The sequence below is a fragment of the Harpia harpyja genome, chromosome 2 (assembly GCF_026419915.1).
Source record: "Harpia harpyja isolate bHarHar1 chromosome 2, bHarHar1 primary haplotype, whole genome shotgun sequence".
NCBI classification, from domain to species: Eukaryota; Metazoa; Chordata; class Aves; order Accipitriformes; family Accipitridae; genus Harpia; species Harpia harpyja.
The window spans coordinates 80,618,203-80,642,582 of NC_068941.1; the positions used below are offsets into that span (position 1 = coordinate 80,618,203).

Here is a 24,380-nt window from a genome sequence, read left to right on the forward strand (position 1 = left end):
ATGCACCCTTATTTCCACACAGCCATTTAGGAGAATATTCTAATTGCTGTGTGCAAAAATGATATAAATTTATACTATGTACAAAATGGTAGAAATTTTCTTCCATTATCAGATGTAGAATTTCAGTTAAAGGCGGTAAGAACCTGACTTAGCCTTATTTTACAATGGAGCTTGGAGATATTTTGAAAGCAATTACATAGGATAAGACTGGCCACAATTGTAGGGACTGGTTTCAATGATCTGAAACATTCCTTCAGGTTTTACCTTTGCTCCTACGTTCCTAGCCGAGAAGGACTGTAATTGCCTTTCCTCTGATGAAAGCTGTCCTTAAAAAGAGGGTTGAACCAAGCCTCTGCAAAATTCAGTCAGATCAAGTAGCTAATGCTCAAAATGAAATAGGTGTTTCTCTCTGCTGTGTGCTAGAAAAAGAGCCACTGAATACAGGGTACAATCGTCCCAATGGTTACATCCTGCCATTCGCATTTACTCTGGACTTTTCTGCATCGCTGACTGTCACCTGAGCGTAGCAGAGAGCAGTTCTGGGCAGAGGTCCTCTTTTCAGCAGATTCCTCCCTTAAGGCAGCAAAGCATCAGATGGAAAACATTCACCCTGAGCAGCTATAGCCTGGATCTTATGTTTATCTTTAATTTGCATATATTTCAATGTTTTGCCTACCTACTACATGTATTTTACTTGACACGACACAGTATTTTTTTATCTAATATCTTGTCGAACTTTCCAATTAAATATTTATTGTACAAAGCCTTCTGCAAATAAGTTGTATTATATTTACGAGATAGGTAAGCTGGAGGACACCAAGGCTGGCTACTTGCCCGAAATCACAACAGTTAATGAAAACTCTGGGAGCAAAGCACAACAATCTTGTCTACAGTATAAAATAGGCCCCGTTGATCTTTTCTCTTGTTTTTATAAGCACATAATGAACGAGTGAAGTAGTTATAAGCCTCCCGAGGGCACCTGGCGCTTTCACACCACGAGCATTTTACCCATTTTTATTTTCGGAGGTCTCATATACGGCTACAGCTACCTTGCTGCCAACCGACGCCCCTGAGGAGGCTGCAGGGGTGCAACACCCCGGGCCCCAGAGCGGCCGCCGCCGCCGCCTGAGGTAAATGCGCGAGCGCGCAGCGGCTCCTGCCCCTACGGGCGGCCCCTCAAGCCCGGCGCTGCCCGCTCTCGTACCTGGCTGCCCCCGCCAGCCCGGGCGGCCGCCTGCGTCCCCGCCGGAGCTCGGCGCCCCTCTCTCAGCGCGGCGGGAGCGGCGGCGCGGACCCTCCAGCTGCAGAGACCCCGCTGCGGCCGCCGGCGGCTCGACACGGCCCGGCCCGACCCCGTTGCTGCGGGGCGCAGGGGCTGCTGGGAGCTGTAGTTCTCCCGCGCGCCCGCCTTCGTGCTGCGGAACGGCCCGATGGGGGGCAAAGAACTACCGGGCCGGGAAAAAAGATGGCGGCGATTGTTTGCCGCCGTTGCCAAGCAACTCGTTCCGCTCCTCCTCGATTTTTGCGCTCGCGGGAAGCTGGAAATCAGTCAGCCGATCTTCGCGCACTCGGGTAGGGCTGGCTGTCACAAGCAGAGGCTTGCCATCCCGAAGCGGACACGCTCAGCGTAGCCCGCGGAGAAGACTACAAGTCCCGGCATCCACCGGGCCACGGCGCTTTGCACCGCGCCTCCGGCTGCGGGGCGCGGCATGCTGGGGCACGTAGTCTCCCCGCCCCACTGCGCGTGTTACGCAAATGAACGGCCGAGTGGGCGGGGTCAGGCCGCCGTGGGGCCGTCCCCGGCCGCCATCCGATTGGTGGCGGGAGCCAGCGGGGAGGGAGAGCGTTGGGGCCCGCCCCTGCGCATGCGCCGGCGGTGCGCGCTGCTGCCGGCCGCGCAATGTTTTGGGGGCTGTCAGCGCGGCGCGCAGCCCTCCGTGCCGGCGGCCGGTGTCTGCGCTGAGGGGAGCGCGCGCGGCGCCCGCGCTCCGCAGCGGCTGGCGGCCTCTGCCCTGAGGAGGAGGAGCGGCAGCAGCAGCAGCGGCGGCAGCGGAGGAGGTGGAGGAGGAGGAGGAGGCTGCGCCGGCGGCGGCGACCCGGCGGAGCCTCCCGGCGAGGGGCAGGGCTCGCCCCGGTCCCCCGAGCGGCGCGGTGCGGGGAGCCGGCAGCCCCTGTGGCAGCGGCAGGCGGCGGCGGCGGGGTAGCAGTGGCCGCGGTGATGATGAACAGGTTCAGAAAGTGGCTCTACAAACCCAAGGTAAGTTGTGAGGAGACGGGGTGGGGGGGGGGCGGGGGCTCGGGGGCACCGGGTGGCCGCCCGGCGGCACCTCGGCTCGCCTCCCTCCCCGGGGTCACCCTCACCCCGCGGCCGGGAAGTTGAGGCGCGGCGGGGGGCGGCGATGCGCGGAGCCGGGCGCGGGTCGTTTCGCGCTGCTGCCTCAGCCGGGAGCCGCCGCCACGGAGGTGGCGTGAGGTGGGCGCGGAGCGGGGCTAGGTTCGCTTGCTGTCGGACGGGTGCCGCCGGACACGGTCTGCGGCGATTCCGCGGGGGGGGGGGGGGGTGGGGGGAAGGCGAGAGGGGCTGGGGTGTGCGAGGCACCGGGGCGGGCGAACAGCTCGTAGCGGCGTGCGCCGAGCGGCTCGCCCGCTGCGGGGGGGGAGATGACAAAGCAGAGCGTGTGCCGTGGTGCTGGTTGGACCTGACGAGAACACGGCCGGGGGTGGGGGGCAGGGGGCTGTCCCCGGCTCCTGTGGCCTCTCCCGGGGGGACGGCGGCAGCGGGGAGCCTGCGGGGGGGGGGGAGTTGCGGAGCCGCCGGCGCGCCCCGCGGTGGGTAGCGCAGCGCGGAGGCGGCTGTGCCTAACCTTTGTCAGGGTAAGTCCTTCTCGGCTGAACTCCTGGCCGCTGTCCTCTGTGGTTTGCGTGTAGCCTGAACCCGGGGCGGGGGGTGGGGGGCGGTTCAGGTGCTCCTGTTCTGCTATTAATGCTATCCGCGTGCACCTGGGAACTTTTTAAGTTAAAAAATTTGTTGAATGGTGCTCTGTAGGTGTATATTTTCTGCCCTTTTCTTCTCGCTTTGAAGTGCTTGGAAGGAATCCAAGAATCATAGCTTGCTTTGTAATGAAATTATCTTCTGGCACGTTTTAAATAACAACTGTCTGGAGAGTGATCTTGTCTCGCTTGTGATGTTCAGATCGTATATGAAGGGCATTACTGGTTTTGAACATCTACAGCATCTTTTTTGTCCAGGCATTATAGCAGTCAGTATAGTTATTCACTTTATGAAGTATTTGATTTAATTTTTGTCCCTGTCTGTCACTACCACCCACTTTTTCTTATGTTTTAATTTCAGTAATAGTGTTAAGCCTCATTTTTGTAAACCTTCCACACACATAGTCCTTTTGCCCAAATTACAGCCAGTATGCTAGGTTTTTAAAAAAAAAAAAAAGTTGAGGTGATACTGCAAAATAAAAGTTCAGATTGTGCTGGCTTTATGGCTTTTTTTATGTAGTCATAACCCTGGTGAGTACCATTGAAGAGCACATACTTGTCTGATATTGCTGCTAATAACTGAAAGGAAAATAATTTAGAAATTAAGTAACTGAAAATACAGTAACAAATTACAGGTGGCTTTCAATAAACTTTGTTATTTGTTTATGTTTAATACCAAGGAACAACTAAGAGAAACAGTTAATGAATAAAAAGAAATATTGGTAATCTTAAATGAAGAAGAAATCATTGCAACTATGGCTTTTGTCACTATTTTTAATCAAACCTAATTAGATTTCACGTTAGTTTTCTTTTTAATGGAGACTTCAACTTTTTATGATAAAACTTACTTATTAATATACTGTTCCTTTGTTGTATGCTTTATGTTCAGCATCCAAGGTCTGTGTCAAACAGTGTATGCTTATATTTCTGTGGGGCTTCTCTGTGGTAAAGGAGCTTTCCAAGCCTGTTGCGTGACACTGTGCCTCATAAATCAATAACATCTCTTGCTGTTAGTTTAAAGCCAGCACTATGTCCTTTTTGTTGTACATTTATACTTTCTTTGTGAATAGTTTTGGTTAGTTTCAGTACTTACTACATCATTTTTGTACTTGTATTCAGAATGGGCTACTGGCAAATTGGAATAGCATGTGTTCCTTCAGAAACAAGCATTTTTTCTGATGTGCCTATTGAATTAATATGGATAATATAATTAAATACACAGAAGAATTAGTATGAACAATATAATTAAATATGCAGAAGTTTGAATAGCACTCTTTTGGTAGAAAGTAAGATGGAGGAGCTGACATTCAGAGACTGTAACTTTCCTGGTTATACTACTTGCTTTCCTATTTTGTCAAGGAATCTTTAGGATTCCTTCCCTTAAGGTTGGTGGGTTCCACAGTCTTATTTTGAAATGGGTTTGAATATAATGTATTTTGAAGATGACTTTTTTATTATTCATTCTGGTGGGGGCCATCACCACTAGTGACTTAGGTTGCTTAGTTATAATCCTCTGTTAGGTACTGTGGATGCCAGGTATGTTTTATCAGTTAAATTTTGCTACTACCAATGATGGGGCACACTTCTTTTGAAGTATTCCAGATCCTACTATTAGGTAATAGGACTTCTGCATGGCAGCAGATTTTGATGGTACTGGGTGTTTGGCCTATGGCTTTGATTGCCACTCAGAGATACTTTGAAGGGGGGGGGAGCGTGGGGGGTTGACAAAGGAGTGCAGCAAATTCACAGTACAGCCTGTTCAGAAACCTGAATATATCGTTTAGCTTAATCCCAGGGGAACTATTTCGTAATTCTTCCTAAAAAACCCCAACCCCAAAATATATAAATTAATTCAGCTTAATCTTTGTAAATGGGGGAGAAGAGGAAATGCAGTAGAACAGATACTGCTTAACAAGATGGAATTACAAAACTATCAGGATAATAAGCAAGTTACTGTAAGATGCAGGGACCTGCATCTAGACAGATATTTACTTGGTAACTGCTGCATCTCTGTCTGAACATAGCAAGGATGGGAGAGAAAATGTGGGTGTAGGAAGTGGAAAGTTTTGACTAATGTCGTGAGCATGTCACGAGAACAGCACGACTTTCCTAGATCCTTGTGCAGTCAGTGCTCTTCCTGTCCAGCCCTATTCTTCAGGTATGCTGATATACCAGATTTTAATAACCCAGATCAAATGCCAATAGTAGAGGTAACCAGAGAATGAAATAAATAGCAGTGACATGATCTGCGTAGCTGGTAGGAGGCAGACTTTTAACTGGTGTATTAGAGAGGGAGCAGAGATGAGATTTTGTTTCCAGTTGCCTGTGCCACATCAATTGTTGTTTAATTTTTTAAATGTTGTCTGTAAGATGTGTTTTCCTTCTGGGGACCGCAGACTCAATGCCTTAAGTTTTTGAAGGGGGGTTGGTATTTGCTTTTGAACCAGGAGAAAATGGTGAGGAGTGATTTGAAGCAATAGTCTTCTTGAATTGCAGCACACTGGTGGAAAAATAGTTACTCTCTTTGACCTCCCCAGGACGCTGCAGGCTTCCCAGGCACTGCCACCTTTCTGAGACAAAGGATGATCCCTTCTAAATCAAAATATTTGTCTGTATGCACAGATAAAATAGAAATATTTCTTGTCATTTCAGGGAATTTCTTATCTTGTACCTTCTGCTGCTGGAGCATTCCACAGGTGTCAGGTCAGAACCTGCTCCCAGGCAGATCTGAACATCCAGCAGAAATACGGAACTGGACTGGTTGTACAGAGTTTTGAAATGCATTTGATATCCAAAGTATTCAGAATAATTTCTCTGAATGCTGCTGCTTAAATCTAGAGACAAGCTTGAAAAAAGCATGGGTAACTAGCTCACTGGAGTAGCTCTTTTGAATTGAGCTCAAGTTTATTGATATTTTGAAAGAACTGTTTAGTGTTTGACAGGGGAGAAAAAAGTCTGCCTCTAACCACAACTTCAAGATGTTTTTAACCTCTTTAGCATAACAGACTGAAATATCTTCAGTGTATGTTTATTTTTCATATTTTTATTTTTAAAAATATTGCTTATTTTGTGTTTACATCTATGAATCTGAATAAAATTTTACCTGGAGAACAAAAGCCAAGGAATATGTTTTTTCATGAGACCTTACCTTCTTTTTTTGATATTTCTTTCAGTTGTGCATTCACTAACCTAATTTTTTGCTCCTAGTTTCTTTTACATAGTAAAAGAATGCAAACTTCTTGTGGCAGATGTTGAAGAATTTCTTATGTTCCTATAATCCACACAAAATTCATGGTCATTGGTAGTAAAGATACTGCTTTGTGAATGCGTTGTCCCAGCTAAATGATGCTCACAAGGCTTGCATAAGCCTGGAGGTTTTGTATGATTTTTTTTTTAATTTTTTTTTTAACAGCCCTCTCCTCTAAGATTGACCAAGGTACAGCTGTGCTGTTAGTGTCTGTTTTAAATAAAAGGCTGTGTAACTCCCGTGGAGATGCAAAGATGGATTTACAGAAACGGCCCCAACTTGTAGCTAGGAGTGAGCACTTACTGACAAGTAGGTACTCAGCAGACCTCTTTCACATGCTTCAGTGGTTCTGTATCTTCTCCCTCTGGAGTGTTTGGAGATGCTTAGAATTGTAGTTGCTATCTTCCTGGATATTTGTTTTGAAATGCTTTTCATTGGTTTCTTTTTAAAATCTGATCATTACTTTCTGCAGCTGGATTAGCAGATGCATCTTCAAGTCAAGAGGTTCTTGCTGCCTGTTAACATGTTTCTGCAGTGGTGCGCTGTGATCGGAAGTAACATTTAGGGATAAGTGGAAGGGCAGGTACTTGGAGAAGTCTTGTTTCTGTGTTTGTGCATAGTGTCTTTCTCTAACTTTCTTAAGGATCTTCTTACTAAGCTACGTTTTACGAAAGTAAGCCATAGCTAGTCATAATAGTTGCTAATAATAGTTGTTGAAGGACTTTGAACAAAGGATAGGCATGCTAATTTAAAAAAAGGCCTAAAACATGAGATAGTAAATGGGTATCTTGGAAGATCTCATGCAAGTAAGAGGAAGAGCAAGCATTCCTAGGGGATCAAGAGCAATCCTCTAAAGTAGAAAAGTGAGAACCAATGGCAAAAAAAAAATTATTCACATGACCCCTAGGAGCTTCTGCATTACTTTGTGGAAGGAAAAGTGTTTAAAAAAAAAAAGAAGAAAAAAAAAAAGTCCTAGGTGAGTGTTGAACATTAAAAGCTGCACAGAAGGTAATCTTTCTCAGCAGTGTTGTCAGGGTTGCTTAGTGGCAGAGCTGATTCAAAGAAGTAAAAGATGGGCAATAAAATAGGAAATAGTTAAAACTGAATTTTTTTTTTAAGGAAGAGAAGAAAAATATTTGTAGGAAAAAATTACTTGTCAGTAGAAAAAGAGGAAGGGGGTCTTTAAAGATTAATAGAAGCCTGAACTTTAGAAGAATGGAAGATAATAAATTATATAGTCAACTATGTGCTTAACATACTGCAAAGAGCATTTTTAAAGTTGGGTCAGTAGAATGAGATGCAGGAATAGGGAGAGTTATTTTAGGTGGTGTTTTGGTGGATGGAAATGGTAAAAAATGAAAAAGAAAAAAGCTACCGGAGTAGCCAAATAACTGTTCAGACTAGTTTGGGGGGAGTGAATGAAAAACAAAGGATGATTTTACAGCATGATAGGTAGAAAGCAGTTAGCATCTTATTTTAGCTATGATTTCCAGATTTTAAAAGTCAAGTGTTTGTTCTTCACAGAAGAGAAATAGGGTGAGTTCAGTCTTGGGAAAAATGTCTTAGAGGAACCTACTTGAATGAAGAGTGAAAGAAGAGGTAAATGCTATGTGTAGCATAAAGCTTCTTTTTACTGGTGCCATATAGTAATCAAAGCCTTTGGGCACAGCAGTTTGTGAACAAAACTTGTTATTTAATGTAATATTTATATTAACATCTAATGACTTTCAAAGACGGAAGAATGAGGATTTTTTCTTACTTGGGGAAACAGCAGTTACTGGGTTTTTGTAAGTCTTCACTGTTTTCATGATCAGCTCTTTGATCTCAATTATCTGCTTAATTATTCTTGTTGCTCCTGTCTGATAAGAGGCTGCAGGTATTGAACCACATTAATCAGTGTTATTGATAACAACCCTGAGGAAGGCAACTTATACATTATCATACATTATTTGGTTTTAGAGTTTTGCATACTGAATTGCTTCATTTTAGAAGCACCATCTAGTGGTTTGAACACAAGTGTGGAAACTAATAATTCTTTGCTGTTTTATTCTAGCTCTGCAGCTGACTGAAGACAATTACCTGCAGTCATATTGTTTCTTAGCCTTTATTTTACCTGTAGCTGCAACTATTGCAGTTGTCTATTAAGAGAATTGCTTGGCTGTTCTTAATTACTGATGCGAGAGAAATACATACGCCTTGCGAAATTATTTTTGATGTGGATTACTGTGAACAGAGTCATAGTGTATCAGATGAAAGGTCCATCTAGCCTGGTGTGATGTCTGGTGGTTATCTCTGTCTCCTGTAACAGATGCCTAGGGAAAAAAGATGAGATGAATAAAACCTGATATTCCCCCTGGGCTTTTTTTTAAACTTATGGTAGTCTGCAGCATGGGAGTTTGCTGAGATGCAGATTGTACCCTTAGAGTTCAATAGCTCATGTACATTTTGCCTTAAAATGTCTGATCATTTCTCGATTCATTTATACTTCTGGTCAGTAATGACTACTGGCTTCTCAGTGCTTAAAGCTGAGTTTCATTGTAGTGAGGTAAGCATTTTCTTTAAAAACTTTTGCAAGCAGCCATTGGTGTGACCTACTGTGCTGCCCCTTGTCCTGCAGACTATCTTCTGCTCTTTCTCTTGGAAACTTGATTTGGATATTTAGATTCTGTTGTTCTCCTCCCCCCACATGGTACTTCTTAGCAGAATTTAGGAAAAGTTACTTTTTAAAGATCACAATGCATTCTTCCTAGGTTATTTTAGGCAAATGACAGAACAAAAAAAAACCCCACCAAAAATACCCTCTGCATTGGACCACAGAAGAATATTTTCTTACTGAACTAACTGAAAAATAAACAACGCAAATACTTTTGACATGCTTCATTTAACTGCTTTAATAGTTATGATTATCTACTTTCTTGGCAGTTGTGCTAGCAACATTCATTTAAATTAATTCCATAAAACTATTTTTAAATAATGATGTTAAGAATAAATTAATTGAAGGCCGAGTATGTTTGTTTGCCTCATGATTGAAGACTGACCAACCTTCATAGTGCATGTGAAAGAGCAAGTTTCTCCAGCTTGGTCATTTCACTGGAGGATGCAGCTAAATTGAAATCTGTCTTACCTGTTCTCAGCCAAGTCTTTGTTTTCATCTTGAAAGTACAAAATATTCCAACTCTTTATTATATCTAAAATTAAAAGCTGGGTATTGTTGGTATAATGGCCATATGCCCCCTGCTTGCATTCAGGAAGTGAACTGCTGCATTCCATGCTAGCTAAAGTTGTTGAATCCTATAAACTCAAGCTATCCCTAAGTCAGCTAAAGCAAAGCACTTAACCTATGTCTGATGGATAGCTCAGTGTAATAGAATATGGTTTTCCTTTGAGGCAGCATCAGCTGCCAGCTGTTTGAAAATAGGTGAGTGACAAAAGTTGTAACGCTTTTTATAGAGGCCTAGATTTAGGATATAGGAAAGGGTCAGTTTTTTGGGGAGGTGGAACATTTGGACAACTTAAAGGACATGGACTGTTGGAGTGAGTCCAGAGGAGGGCCACAAAGATGATCAGGGGGCTGGAGCACCTCTCCTGTGAAGACAGGCTGAGAGAGTTGGGGTTGTTCAGCCTGGAAAAGAGAAGGCTCTGGGGAGACCTTATAGCAGCCTTCCAGTACCTAAAGGAGGCCTACAGGAAAGCTGGAGGGGGACGGTTTATGAGGAACTGTAGTGATAGGACAAGGGGTAATGGCTTTAAACTGAAAGAAGGTAGATTTAGATTAGATATAAGGCAGGTAGTCTTTACTGGGAGGGTGGTGAGACACTGGAACAGGTTGCCCAGAGAAGTTGTGGATGCCTCCTCCCTGGAAGTGTTCAAAGGCCAGGCTGGATGGGGCTTTGAGCAACCTGGTCTAGTGAAGGTGTCCCTGCCCATGGCGGGGGGTTGGAACTACATGATCTTTAAGGTCCCTTCCAACCCAAACCATTCTATGATACAGCCTTCCTGTCGCAGTATACCTTGCTGCTATAACTGGAAGGTCTGGCTCTTACTTATTTTGATGACGTGGGTCGGACTTATTACCTCCTGTCTGTGTATTTCTGTTCTACCCTGCAGGCTGTAGGATTTTCCTTCTTGTCTCCCCAGTAGTTAGAGACTTTTTTGCATTACTTCCTCGGGCCTCTAGCCTGGCAATTCTTCTTGATCTTTTGATTCCTCTACATTCACCACTCTCTCCTCCCTGTAGTATTATCGCTTTTGATCCTGTTTAGGAATAAGACGCCCTGAAAAGCTGATCAAGAGGAACTGAGTTATGAAAGGAAATAGAATTCTGCAGTGAGGCTGCGGAAGTGTGTAACAATCTACAGCAAGGACAGTTGACCTCCGAGAGTGTCATGTAGGCACTGCCTCTACTTTATTCTGTCTTTGTGGGCCATAAGCTTGTTTTTCTTTTCTCTTGCAGGCCTTTATTTGTACTTGATAGCCGTTCAGAATGAATAATGTAAGGGTGAGCATCATGTCAGTTCCATGTATACCATGCTGGGTGAATGAATGAAAGGAAAGCAAATGGGGAAAAGGACACTGAAGGGGAGATAGGTGAAGAAGATAGGGTGGAAGAAAATGCTTGGTATAGAAACGTAAGAAAAATAGTTTGAGGGAGGAAAAAGGGAGGATTACTCTCCTACTCTTTCAAAATGCCTGCTCTTTATTTTCAAATGGGACACAGGTTAATTTAAATTGGGGTGATGTTTATGCTGGAATGTGTTAATTCCTGCCATCGACTGGCACTTTGATCTCTGAGAATTATAGGTGGTTGAAGCTAAACTAACCGGATGCTCAGGGTGTTCTGCATTTCTGCTTTGCATTCTTCTAATTCTCACCTTCCTTTGTAAACCTTTTAATGTAGGAGATGTTTCCTGACATTCTGAACTTCATCAGATGTTCAAAACCCCAGTTTATGCAGGTTATTGTTTCCTGCCATGAAAGGAGCTTAGCATGAAAAGGGTCTTGCATGTTTGTCTGTAAGTGGCTTTTGGATGCTTGTCATCTCGGAATCTTGTTTTACGAATGGTATGGGCTCTCATATCAGTGCCTCTTCCTCTAATTCTCCTTCTGTAAGCACCAATCTCCTGGCTGAAATTTCACTTTGCTGTGTTAGTCCAGCTGCTGGAGTTTGTACGCTCTTACCATACAGATAAGAACATATCAGCATGCTTCCTATAAAACCTTCCAAATCCTCTCAAAGCACTGTCTGCTTTTACTTTATTTTCAAGATTCTCATATATGGAGTGCCTGCACTGCTGAACATATTATTTAATGGTTTTTTAAAGTATTTTTTTATAAAGCTGGACCAGTATACCTGATCTAATAGACAGCCTTACAAAAACATCTTGATGCAATTGAAATGATGTCATTTCATGGTGCAAGATGGATGGAAGCTCTTGTAGAATAAGGAAGAGTTAATATGATGTAAGGAGTAGGAAAAAATGTAACGGGCTGTCAAACAAATCTCATCTTGAACCCATGATTTATTTTGCTTTGTATTTTAAGAAATCTTGCAGGTCCTCACTGAGATGTAAGAGATGAAGTGGAAATGGCAACTAGGTTTTTCTCTGTCCCTTGGTGATGTCTGGTGCATGTTCATCCTTGAACACGGTGGTTGCACGGTTACGTGAGTGTAGATCCTGTAAGGACATGTGGTGCCATGGGTGAAATGTATTGTGTTCTTGCAAGTGTACACACAGGCTCCATTGGGTGGTTGTAAAGAGGTATTAGAAAGTTTTGCATTGATTTTTCTGTAAGTCTGTTTCTATTTGATATGTATGCTTCTGGTAGGGAGTTCGGCCAGATCTGGAGGTCTGTTTTGAAGACTATAGGTAGCAGTGGGTTCTTTCAAGAAATGATCTTCCTGTGCACCTCATAGCTATCTTACAATTTTTGTATCAAATTTAGCATAAGAATATTACATCATGATCAGCAGCAAATAATTACAAGAGGACAGGTTATTTGATGTGCCTTAGGTTAAAAAGTGCATATGGTTTACTGACAGGTGTTCACTGGTATAATTGTTAATTTGGCTAATATTTTCTTTATATTGAAGTGATTATTGAACATTTTCTTCAGAACTGTTGTGTTCATGCTGAAGAATCTGGTTTCAGATATCATGGGGGTGTTTGGGAGGTATTTTATGGAAGGACGTTGTTTGTAGTTTTACTGTATTTTGACAATTTTTTTGTTAATTGTTTCATCTAAGCAATTCATTGAGTATGTTTGAGGAAAATAAATTATATCCAGAGAAAATGTCCTTAGTTTTTAGTATGACTTTTTTTTAATTTTGTGGGTGGGGTTTTTTTATTGTTTTCTTGTTGTTGTTGTTGGGGTTTTTTAAATTTTTTTGCTTAGGCTATATCATACCTCTCTGTGTCTGAAAGTTTTGTTTGCTGTTTGCGATGGCTTCTGTTTCCCTAACAAAGAGAAAGTCTTCCCCCTAGAATTCTTTGGGGTAGTTTTGTACATAATTGCAGACTTGCTACAAATTTCTTTGCCCTCTTGATTTCAGTCAGGATACTTGACAAATGCTATACCTGATAATAGTGGTGGCAGGAGGAAGGCAGGTACTGAAGTAGAAAGGCAGTAGGCTTTTTTCTCCACTTCTCTCACTAGAAGAGGCGAGGAAGCAAGGCTTGTTATTGGGCTTTTATCTTTATTTCAGAGCATGTATTCCCTTGACACTTCAATTTTTTTGTCCAGTTATTTTTAAAGGTATATTTTCTCAATTAATCAGACAGAGTATTTCCTTTGACAATTAGTTTCTTTAAGAAAGCCTTTAGCCTTAGGTTTTATCTATTTTCAGTTGATTTCTTTTTTTCCTATTGAACTTTGAGAGTTACTATTTGGCATTTTCATAGTAGACAGCGCTGTGTATAGTTGATAAAAAGAAACCAGTATGTTAATGTTAAAATAACTCATACCTCTGAATTTTAAAGTATTTTTAGATATGGGACTAGAATGCAACTTTTTCAAAAACGAATGCATCTTTTAAAAGCCATGACATGCTTTTCAGTATAAAAAAAAGAATTTTTTTACTCTACATTAGAAATGGTCTGTTAATTTCTTGATGTGGTATGTATATATCAATCTGTATGTACATATATATACACACATATATATATACAGTCTACTGTTGTGATGTTAAAAAAATGTAGGTGAATTGAAGGTGCCTAGCTGCTTTTGTTTCCTGCATGAAACAAAGGGGTAGTGCATTGTTTAAATTCAGCTGACTTGATCGGTGCTTAATAAGCTTTTTGATTAGTTTAGAAAAAATGTGTATTAGATAGTAATTCAGGCTTTTTGAAAAAAGATAAACTGTGTAAGACTGTCATAAATGATACTTCATGAGTGCTCCTGAAGAGTTAATAGGTGACAACCTTTCTCCTGGAAACATTAGTTTTAATGTAAGAAAGCTAAGCACAATTTTTGCTTAAGCCCAGAGTCATTTGTTATCAGTCAGGTCAAGCAATGAAATGCTGTGAGGTTGGTTCCAGCTCTCTTTATAGTTATTTCTCTCTCTCTCTCTCTGTCTCTATATATCTGTGTGTGCCTGCGTGTTGTGCGTGGTCCAAAACTTGTGTATCATCTGTGCATCTTTCAAATACAAATAGTCGTTCTTCCTAGCTTTCAAATGGGGGACTGAGGCATGAAGGTGAGATGAGGTTATTCAGTGCCCTTAAATGTAAGCTGATAGTCAAAATAGCCAGAAAAGCTTAATTTGGGGGTTTCTTAACCATTTTATTCCTCATTTGCCACTTCTCCCTGTCCACTACTTTATATGAGATTATTTTTCCTTTTAGGTTACCCTGCAATAACATTTTACAGCTGAAGCAGCGGACCAGATTGTATCTACTTTGCTATTCAAAGATTGGAGTGCAACTTACTGTTGCCATATGTTAAGATTCACTGTCCAACTCTTGCTTACAAATGAGAACATATGGGAGATAGGTAATGGTGATTTTCAACAGTTAGTCATGTTTAAACCAATGCCTCACTAACCGTGCCTCCAGTTAGTTCTGTCTGTCTGTCTCATCTCCCCCTTGTGGTAAAATCACTGCTGTATGTTGACATGCAAAGCCGCTGAGGGGGAAAAAAACCCGTTTCCTTCTACTGAAATGCTTCTGTAATTTGGAGGGTGGGGCATGTCTTCCAAGTCAGTAGCTGTCCATGAGTCCTAAGTGCAAAGTATAGAAAATCCATTTCATTGCGGTGAGGTATTTTGCTTACAGATGTTACATTTTGTTTGGTTTGTGTAAAACAAAGTTGATGAGGTGATAAATGCCGCATGATAAAATAGGAATTAGAAGTGTCTCTTAAATGCTGGCATCTGTGATGTATATAGGTTTTACAGTGTTGGATAAAAGTTTTATCAGTAATGACTAAACTTAACCTTTGAACCTGTTCGCTGCAAACTTTCTGTTTGATAGTAACTCCATATCACAGCTCTGGTTACTTAACTCTGTTACCATATAGTGTTTATGACTCCCTCCTTTTACTGCTTATTATGCAACTTTTCTATTACAATGACCTAAATTTTCTGTAAAGTTCTGTAAGGTATGGTCAAATGTATTAGTGCAGTAGTGATCCCTTTAGAGCAAAGGGAGATGTATTCACTTTTCTCCCATGTTCACAATACATGACTCCTATCAAGAATCTTTGTGCACTCCCTTGGTGAATTTTAAGTCAACCAAGAAAGTGCAGAAATGCTGCTAGTGCACTGCTTGTGCTTCAGCTTATGGCCATGTACTCCTGTCTTAACTCCCTGCTGTTAGTATTGGAAATTGTGTGACTGTGTTTTGCATTGGATCAGCTTTCTAATACAGGTGGAAACTTACTTGCTTTGTTTATATAATTTTGCAGTCTCAGTTCTCAGCTTAATCAGGGAGAGAGGCAGCACAAATGCCTCTTTTGGTAGCAGAATGGTCTTAATACTACCTTTTACCAACTATGGGGTGGCATCTTCAGTGTCTTTAGTGCTTGTGTCTTATATTGTATTCATAATATAAATACTGGTAAAATGAAACCCTAATCCAAATTACACCTATTCTATTGCTCTTTCTTTTGTATGAAAGATGTTAATTCTTGTAATGCAGAAAGCAGTCTGAAACCCAGGTGAAGTCACATGGGACTAAGAGCTGGACTTCTGATTAAGTTCTTTACTGTAAAACAGGCGCACCCAAAGTTATTTTTAGGTGACATAAACATTTTATACAAGGTCTGCACCTTAATGCAAGTAATCTTGAAGTGACAAAGGCACAGATAGCATTTGCTGGAAGCAGAACATTGCAGAAGTAGTGAGGCAAGGCAGTGAGCTACGAAAGGGCAGGGTTTTCACATTCTTGAACTACTTGATGCTTTGAGCTAGCTGTTCTTTCAAAAAAGAATTGTGAAGGTACTAAGTATTTGGTTAATGCTCTATTGTGTGTTTGGCATATCTGTTCTCTTTCAAGTTCAATATATGAATTGTCAAACCTAGAACTTGCTAATTTGGGGCTTGGAGCCAGTAAAGTGAAGGATCAGCTAAGTACACTATTTCAACATTTTAAAGAAAATTAATTTCAAAGCCTTTAAAAGCCTTTCCTCTATTTAATTTTCATCAGCTGGCTCAATTAATATATTTTAATGGCAGTATTGTCAGGTAACGTAGCATTTTTCACTGTGTTCTTACTGGAATGAGACTAAAAAAATGAAGAAATGGCAGAAGTACAAATTCTTGTTAAATTTAATTTTAGCCGAAAGAATTTTTTTCATCTGCACTTTGCTTACTTGAAAGCTAGCAAATAAAACTTCTGCGGTGCTAAATACATGTATTGGTTTTGTGTGGCAAGGTTTTGGTAGCGGGTGGGGTTACAGGGGTGGCTTCTGTAAGAAGCTGCTGGAAGCTTCCCCTGTGTTTGACAGAGCCCATACCAGCCGGCTCTAAGACAGACCCGCCGCCGGCCAAGGCCGAGCCAATCAGCGATAGTGGTAACGCCTCTGTGATAACATTTTTAAGAAGGAAAAAAGTTGGGACGGCGGTATTCGGCAGCCGGAGAGAGGAGTGAGAACATGTAAGAGAAACAACCCTGCGGACACCAAGGTCAGTGAAGAAGGAGGGGGAGGAGATGCTCCAGGCGCCGGAGCAGAGATTCCCCTGCAGCCCGTGGTGAAGACCATGGTGAAGCAGGCTGTCCCCCTGCAGTCCATGGAAGTCCACGGTGGAGCAGATATCCACCTGCAGCCCGTGGAGGACCCCACGCCGGAGCAGGTGGGTTCCCGAAGGAGGCTGTGACCCCGTGGGAACCCCGCGCTGGAGCAGGCTCCTGGCAGGACCTGCAGATCTGTGGAGAGAGGAGCCCACGGAGCAGGTTTTCTGGCAGGACTTGTGACCCCGTGGGGGGGCTCATGCTGGAGCAGTCTGTGCCTGAAGGACTGCACACCGTGGAAAGGACCCATGCTGGAGCAGTTCGTGAAGAACTGCAGCCCGTGGGAAGGACCCACGTTGGAGAAGTTCGTGGAGGACTGTCTCCCGTGGGTGGGACCCCACGCTGGAGCAGGGGAAGAGTGTGATGAGTCCTCCCCCTGAGGAGGATGAAGCGGCAGAAAATAATGTGTGATGAACTGACCGTAAACCCCATCCCCGTCCCCCTGTGCCGCTGGGGGGGTGGTAGAGAATCCGGGAGTGAAGTTGTGCCCGGGAAGAAGGGAGGGGTGGAGGGAAGGTGTTCTGAGATTTGGTTTTATTTCTCATTACCCTACTCCGGTTGATTTGTAATAAATCAAGTTAATTTTTCCCCAAACTGAGTCTGTTTTGCCCGTGACGGTAATTGGTAAGTGATCTCTCCTATCCTTATCTCGACCCACAAGCTCTTTGTTATATTTTCTCTCCCCTGTCCAGTTGAGAAGGAGGGGGAGTGATAGAACAGCTCTGGTGGGCACCTGGCATCCAGCCAGGGTTAACCCATCACAATACAAAAGAAGATCTGGGATACACAAGTATAGGTGTTCTTTTATTTTGTGGATTCCTGCCCCCCCCCCGCCAAGAGTAGAGCACTATCTGCACAAGCCACTGCATTCTGCATTGAATGTGCTTTATAGTGGTGTTGAGTGGTCACAAAAAGAGCTAAAAGCTTTGCTGTTTTTGAGGAGCTACTCTTAAAGCAGCAGAAGTTTCTTCTAGGGAGGTTATTTGCTTAAGCAACTTAGGAGCAATATGGTTGATGATATTACAGTATGTGTTTCCATATCTATGTGCCTGCTTCCCCACTCTATATCCCATTAGATCCATGTGGAGCAATTAGATATTTCATATCTTAGGTGTAGGAAAAAGGCAACATCATGGATAAGTGCTGCCTTCCTAGATGTTAGTCCTACTCAGAACACCTTTTGTTGGTGGGGGAAAAAGAATTTTTTTTATTCCTATCACCTTTCTCTCTGGATAAAACAAGGTGTTAAGGGAAGTCTAATCTTAACTTGCCTTCAGAATTTTTTCCAAATTCTAATTACTTCTGAAAAATCAATGAGTGATTTGCTGAGGAATGTGGGGATTGAGCAGACACTGTCTATAAGCAGTGTTGGAGCACCCTCTGCAGCCTCATAGTAATATTTAAATGAGCTTCGTACATTTCTGGTGATAGATTAGTGGGTATGAATATCCAAAAAAGAATATGAAGTATCCAGGTGCTTTATACTGCTTTACAGGGCCATCAAAGTACAATGGTAGGTCCTTAGAGATAATAATTAATTAGCACATTGTAGACCTTCTGTGTCTATTATCTTACTGTACCTCTCCTGGAAAGAAAACTCTTAACAGTTGCTGTAGCTTCACTGCAGTTCAGGCTGAAAAGTAAAGGAATGGCATGTCCAATGGGAATTGCGTGAGAATTAGTTCTGTATGATAGGCAAATTATAATGCTATTTAATAAAGTAAGGAAAAAAGCTTAAGAAGTACGCCCCTTTTGAACTGCCAGTGATCATGAGGTCACAAGTTTCCAAGATTTGCTAACCTATAAGTCATTTGAGAGCTCCACATTCAGCAACAGACTAATCGCCGGTGTCATGCTGGGACATTGGTTGGGGTCAGGTTGGGGAAGCATGAGGCCAAGTGTATTTACAATGCTGTAGGCTTTTTGCAGACATCTGTGTTTCTTCTAATCTGCTGTTGAACAGCCTGACCTTCCTTAATTTATGAGCCATACTAGGATGCAGAATAATGTGTTGTAAGGCATTCAAGACTGCACAACTGAGCCATGAATGTCTTGTGATTTGTTTTCATAGGTGAATGCTGTTCTTAACATAAAACAGTAATTTACATTTTTTTCTATAATGTCTTATTAAATCAATGACACTGTGTGTATATATACCAGGATCACGTCAAGCCTTCTTTGTGCTTCTTCAATATCTTTAAATGATTCATTCAGAATATTGTAATGATAACTAATGACAACTAATGAAGCATACAGGAATTTTCTCTGCTGTGTTTGTGTAGAATTGCCTGGCTTTGGGTGATGCTATTGTAGCTTTCATAGATGAATTTGCAGCTGTGCAAAAAAATCATAGAATTGTAGAAAGGATGACGTTGGAAGGGACCTATGGAGACTGTCTAGTCCATCCCACTTTCTCAGGACCATGTCTAGTCAGGTTTCTTTGAATGCGTCCAAGGATGGAGACCCCACAACCTCGCTGGGCAACCTGGGCCAGTGCTCAATCACCCTTACAGTGAAAAAGTGTTTCCTGATGTTCAGATGGAATTTCCTGTATTTCAGTTTGTATCCGCTACCTCTTTTGCTCTTGCTGGATATCACCAAGATAAGTCTGTCTCAGTCTTCTTTCCACCCTCCCATCAGATATTTATACAGATTGGTAAGTTGCACTCTGAGGCTTTTCTTCTCCAGGCTGACCAGTCACAGCTCTGTCCTAGTATGACAAATGTTCCCAGGCATGAATCTTTGTGGCCCTTTGCTGGATTCTCTCCAGTATGTTCATGCCTGTCTTGTACTGGGAAGTCCAGAACTGGACCCAGAGGTCTCACCAGTGCTGACTAGAAAGAAAGGATCACCTTCCTCGACCCACTGGTGACTCTTTATCTGATGCAGTCCAGGATGCTGTTGGCATTCTTTGGTAAAAGGGCTTATTGCTGGTCTGTTCTTCAAATTTGGCAAAAATGGTTTTCACCATCTCTGGACAATCTATTGCTCTTCCTTCATAATTAGTTCCCTTCTAGCTCTCAATGCCAACCACTTTTTTTCCTGCAAATTAATCTAGTTTCTTCCTCTCTTAATCCCAAAGAGATATGAAAAAGAAACCTATTTCCTAACTTCTTCCATACCAGAATGGTGGTGTTTGTGTCTTTTTGTGTGTTTTGGGTTTTTTTTTCCACCTCGCTGCCCTAAATGAGTTTTCTTTTTTTTTTTTAATATACTTTTATAGGCTATGTTTTTTGAAACCACCTATTCTTGTTTCTTTTCTGCTCCTTCTCTAGTTTGAGATGTAGATCTTCTATAAAGCTTGATAGGCAGGGCTTCAACTAAGACAGCAAGAGTGTGGTATGGACTAGAATGCACATCTGTGGTAGCTTACACGTGATCTTGTTTTTATTGGTGTTAGGACATTGACTCACATTCGGTTGATATGTTGTAATTAGCTGATCTTTCTTTGCATTCCTCATTAATTAGAACCTGGTCTTCTATATTGGGTCTGGCTGAGATGGAGTTAATTCTCCCCATAGCAGCCCTCCTAGTGCTGTGCTCTGCATTGGTGGCTAGAAGGGTGTTGATAATACACCAGTGTTTTGGCTGCTGCTGAGCAGTGCTGGCATGACATCAAGGCTGTCTCTCCAATATTTTCGCACCCCTCAACCGCAGGCTGGGGCTGGGCAAGATCTTGGGAGGGGACATAGCCAGGACAGCTGACCTAAACTAACCAAACAGCTATTCCATACCATATGATGTCAGCTCAGCTATAAAAGCTAAGTGAAGGGAGATGGAAGGGGATGCATTTTCGTCTTCTGGAGCAACCACTACATATACTGAAGCCCTGCTTCCCAGGAAGTGGCCGGACATCGCCTGCTGATGGGAAGTAGAGAATAACATCATTTGTTTTCCTTTGCTTTCGTGCACAACCTTTGCTTTCACTTCATTAAAACTGTCCTTATCTTGACCCACGAGCCTTTTCTTATGTTTTCTCTTCCCTGTCCAGCTGAGGAGGGGGCGTGATAGAGTGGCTTTGGTGGGCACCTGGCACCCAGCCAGGGTCAACCTACCACATCTTCACGAGTACTTTCCACTTTGCAATTTTTGTAGAGTATCATCCTATTGTTTTTTGGATCGTGTCTGTTAAGACCATGAACTTGATGTGGTGATGCAGTTGACCCAATTTTACAGCGTGCTGTGACCATTTCTTACCCTCTGCCTTGGTCCCACTGCTTCCCCGGCTTTGGCACTTGTTGGAGCCCTTGCTGAGCTGACTCAGACTAGAAGAAAACAGTTCGGGGATGTGTAAGGAGACCTGAACTGACCTCTTTTCTATACTCCTTTCTGCCCCTTAGAAAGCTTTTGGGGTTTTTGTTGTGTTTTTTTTTTTTCCTCCAAATTTGCTGATTAAATCAGTTTGAGAATGAAAGGCTAGATGAGCTGTAGTCTTGTGCAAGAACTGAATAGTAGCCAGACAGGTATGCAGAAATGGGGGAGGAAGATTCACAGAAATGGGATTACTCTTTTGGCAACAGCAAGTCATTAAAGTTAATCAGTGAAATTGAGTCAGTTTATTCAAATGTAAATTCTTTTCCTGCTTTCCAAAGCATTTTTCATGCCTTAGTGCAATTCACGTATAAGTGGACTATATCCACACTTCATTTTTCTTTTTTAAAGTTGTATAGAACTGGCCCGTGGCAGCACTTGAAACGTGCTCAGATCTTAACAGCAAATAGTGTATACTTTAAAGTTACACAAGAAGTTTAACAGTCTTTATCTCAGGGCAACTTTATGTAGAGTGTGTTCCTTCAGTTTGTTAATAAGAATGTCACATGGGTCAGTGTGAAGAGTTTAGTGAGGTGAAGACATTCTTCTGTCTTCACTAGAACAGTCTTGTAGAAGGGAGTTGAACTGACTTCTGCCCTTACTGGAAGAAAATAATATCAGTAGTTTATTAACTTAATGTTCTTTCCAAGCTTACAAATTTATGCTTTATGTGTGCCTCCCCCTGTATCTTTCTAAGCTTCTGAGTGCTTCTTGCTTCATCTTCTCAGTAAAACAGGTTTCTTTTGACTTCTGTTCTTGGTCCTCCTTGTGTTTTCTACTCTTCCATGAGGTGCTCTTTGGCTCATTCTTTAGGTATTCTAAGGGAAATTTTATTGGATACTACTGATATGAGTAATATCTAGTTTTTAACATTTTATTTGATAGATATGTGTTTATTTCAGTACCAGAAACACACCTTTTCCAGGACTTTAAGTTTCTCCTTGGAGGTAACTTCTTAGTACTCTTCCATTGTAATATCAGAGAAATGAACTCCAAGCCTATGGATTTATGAACTTCTTAAAAAGCACAATTAAAACCTTTGCCTTCTTCCATATTGAATGAGATTGCAGAAGACAAATGAAGATCTGAGAGATACCCTAAATACACCTGAAGTAACCAAAGCTATTGAATGAGGCAGAAAAATAATATTTTTCTTTTTCTTTTCAAAAATGTCAGAAAACAAGAAGGCCAATTGTCTCAGATCCTTTGTTGAAGGACAGGTTTTGACAGGTAATTTTTCCTATTCAGTGACTGATACTTGATTATCGGACCATACACCTTGCAAAAGTGGTGATTCTGTTTCATTCTAAGTCTTCTTGCCAGGTGTATGTGTGGGTTTGTTTTTTGGGTTTGGGGGCGGGGGGTGTCTTTTTTTTTTTATGATGAACATGAGGAATTGTCAGTTTTGGTGGGAAAAATTCTTCTGGGAAAATAAGTTTTTTACTCAGAAGCTTTGACTGTGGATACTTCGAATATAGCTGCATTTGCTGATTTAGTTTGTGGTTTTCTTTGGCTTCTAAAATATCTATTTGCAGCATCCTGAAGGGCCTTTTCATAGACTTTAGGCTAATTTTTAGAAAAGTTTCTAAAGAGAAAGTTTTCCCTAAAAAGCAAGTTATGGCTTGCTTTCTGTAATGAAACTAGCTGAAGTCCAGAGTGGAGCTATTTATTCTTATGAGTTATTGCAGTAGAGGTTTTCAGAAGGTACCCATAAGCTGATGAAGAAGGAATACAAGAATTCAGCCTCTTTGTAAGTAGTTCCTTTAGAGATGTTTGCATGCAAGGAGATCCTAGGACAGGGTTGCTGCTGTCTCTGCCAGCCTCGTGTTTAATGTCTGTGTGCTGCTGCCATAGAGCACACCCTGAACAGCCTTATTTTCTAAAACTATAAAGCTTTAGAACAAAACTATATTGACTTTTTCTGTCTTTTCCATTTGCAAACAGTCTGAGACTATTTGCAATTACGTAGGCTTTACAAGAGTTGCAGGTAGGGAGGAAGGAGGGAATATTGCCCCCTTTTGCAAAGGGAAGAGGGATTGCAAAGCTATTCAAAGGCTAACTTTAGCGTAGTGAAGCTAGTCTGCTTCCCACATCAAGGAAGTGAAAGACACTTCTGCAGGAGAGAGTCTTTAGCATCTGTAGTTAGTTTTTAGTGTGACTTGCCACCTAGAAGAGCTCTTCTCTCCTGTTCTCTCTGCTGAGTCCTAAGCAGGGCAAGTCATGTTCCTGCAAGTCTAGCTTCTGTGAATACTCCTCTTGGAATTCCTGAAGTGAACTGACGAATCTGCTCTTAGCATTTGAAGTAGTATTATCTTTTCCATGAGAAGTACTTTCGGGGTTTGCACATAAAATAATGATTTTATTTAAAATTTTAGAGATGTTGGAGAATAGAAATGAATCATAGCAATCAGTTAAGAGTTTGTATATGTTATATAGGATTCCTCCAGTTTCTGACCTTTTCTAAAGTCACGTTCTTTAAGAAAAAAATTAAATAAGCCTGAAAGACACTAGAGCACATTCACAACACTTATGTTATCTTAGTCTGTTTTTCTCTTCTGACTTGGTCATTTTATCTCATAACAGCATCAGCTACCCTGAATCTTTGTTTTAAAGGTATTATGCCTTCCAAGAGTGAAGAGAAAAGGCTTGTTAGAAGAGCTTTTTTAGTAAGATTTGCCACAACTTGGTTTATGTTTGAGTGCTTTCATACAGCTTTTGTAAATGGAATTTTTGTTGGTGCCAGAATGCTGCTAGTGGTAGCAACTGCCTCAAGGTGAAATCCAATTGCTGTCTCAAAGTTCACACTTTTTATGGCTTATTTTTTGTTTGAGGACTGGAAAATATTGCATCTATTTTAAGGTAACTTGTTGGTTTAGTTGGATGGTTGGAAGAAAATAACTTTCCAGGATTGGAATACTGTATTTTAAACATAACACAATATAGTTTGGCGTTTAATTTTGCAGGTGTTAGTAGGTATAATTTTGTTGGTAATTTTATCATGTCTACTGAGAAGGTTGGAGAAAGGATCATTATCGTTGTTTTCTATCTCTATACACTGTTTCGCACCTGAACTACAGAATTGCAGAATGGCTGAGGTTGAAAGGAACCTCTGGAGCTCATCTGGTCCAATCCCCCTGCTCAAACAGGGCCATCTAGAGCCAGTTGCCCAGGACTGTGTCCAGATGGCGTTTGAATATCTCCAGGGATGGAGACTCCACAACCTCTCTGGGCAACCTGTGCCAGTGCTCAGTCACCCTCACAGTAAAAAAGTGTTTCCTGATGTTCAGAAGGAACCTCCTGTGTATCAATCTGTGCCCACTGCCTCTGGGCCTGTCACTGGGCACCACTGGGAAGAGCCTGTTTCTGTCATCTTTGCACCCTTTCATCAGGTATTTGTAAACATTGATAAGATCCGCCCCCCGCCCCACACCGAGCCTTGTCTTCTCCAGACTGAACAGTCCCAGCTCTCTCAGCCTTTCCTCATAGGAGAGATGCTCCAGTCTCTTCATCTTCATGGCCATTTGCTGAACATTCTCCAGTCTGTCCACCTCTCTCTTGTACTGGGGATCCCAGAACTGGATGCAGCACTCCAGGCATGGCCTCAC

The 24,380-nt window shown here is 42.2% G+C and overlaps 2 protein-coding genes across 8 annotated transcripts in view; one reads left to right on the top strand and one right to left on the bottom strand.

Moving 5' to 3' along the window:
• CFAP99 (cilia and flagella associated protein 99) overlaps nucleotides 1–1,331 on the bottom strand; it is a 62,080-nt gene extending 60,749 nt beyond the window's left edge. For all 3 annotated transcript variants that reach the window (XM_052780658.1, XM_052780657.1, XM_052780656.1), the window contains exon 1: nucleotides 1,205–1,331. The gene's annotated coding sequence lies outside the window, so the exon portion shown is untranslated. The remainder of the gene's footprint in view (nucleotides 1–1,204) is intronic.
• A 705-nt stretch (nucleotides 1,332–2,036) lies between these two features.
• Nucleotides 2,037–24,380, top strand: part of ZFYVE28 (zinc finger FYVE-type containing 28) — a 165,568-nt gene continuing 143,224 nt past the window's right edge. For all 5 annotated transcript variants that reach the window (XM_052780659.1, XM_052780660.1, XM_052780661.1 and 2 more), the window contains exon 1: nucleotides 2,037–2,257. In XM_052780659.1, coding sequence (XP_052636619.1) covers nucleotides 2,219–2,257 — 39 coding nt within the window. In that variant the 5' untranslated portion in view covers nucleotides 2,037–2,218. The remainder of the gene's footprint in view (nucleotides 2,258–24,380) is intronic.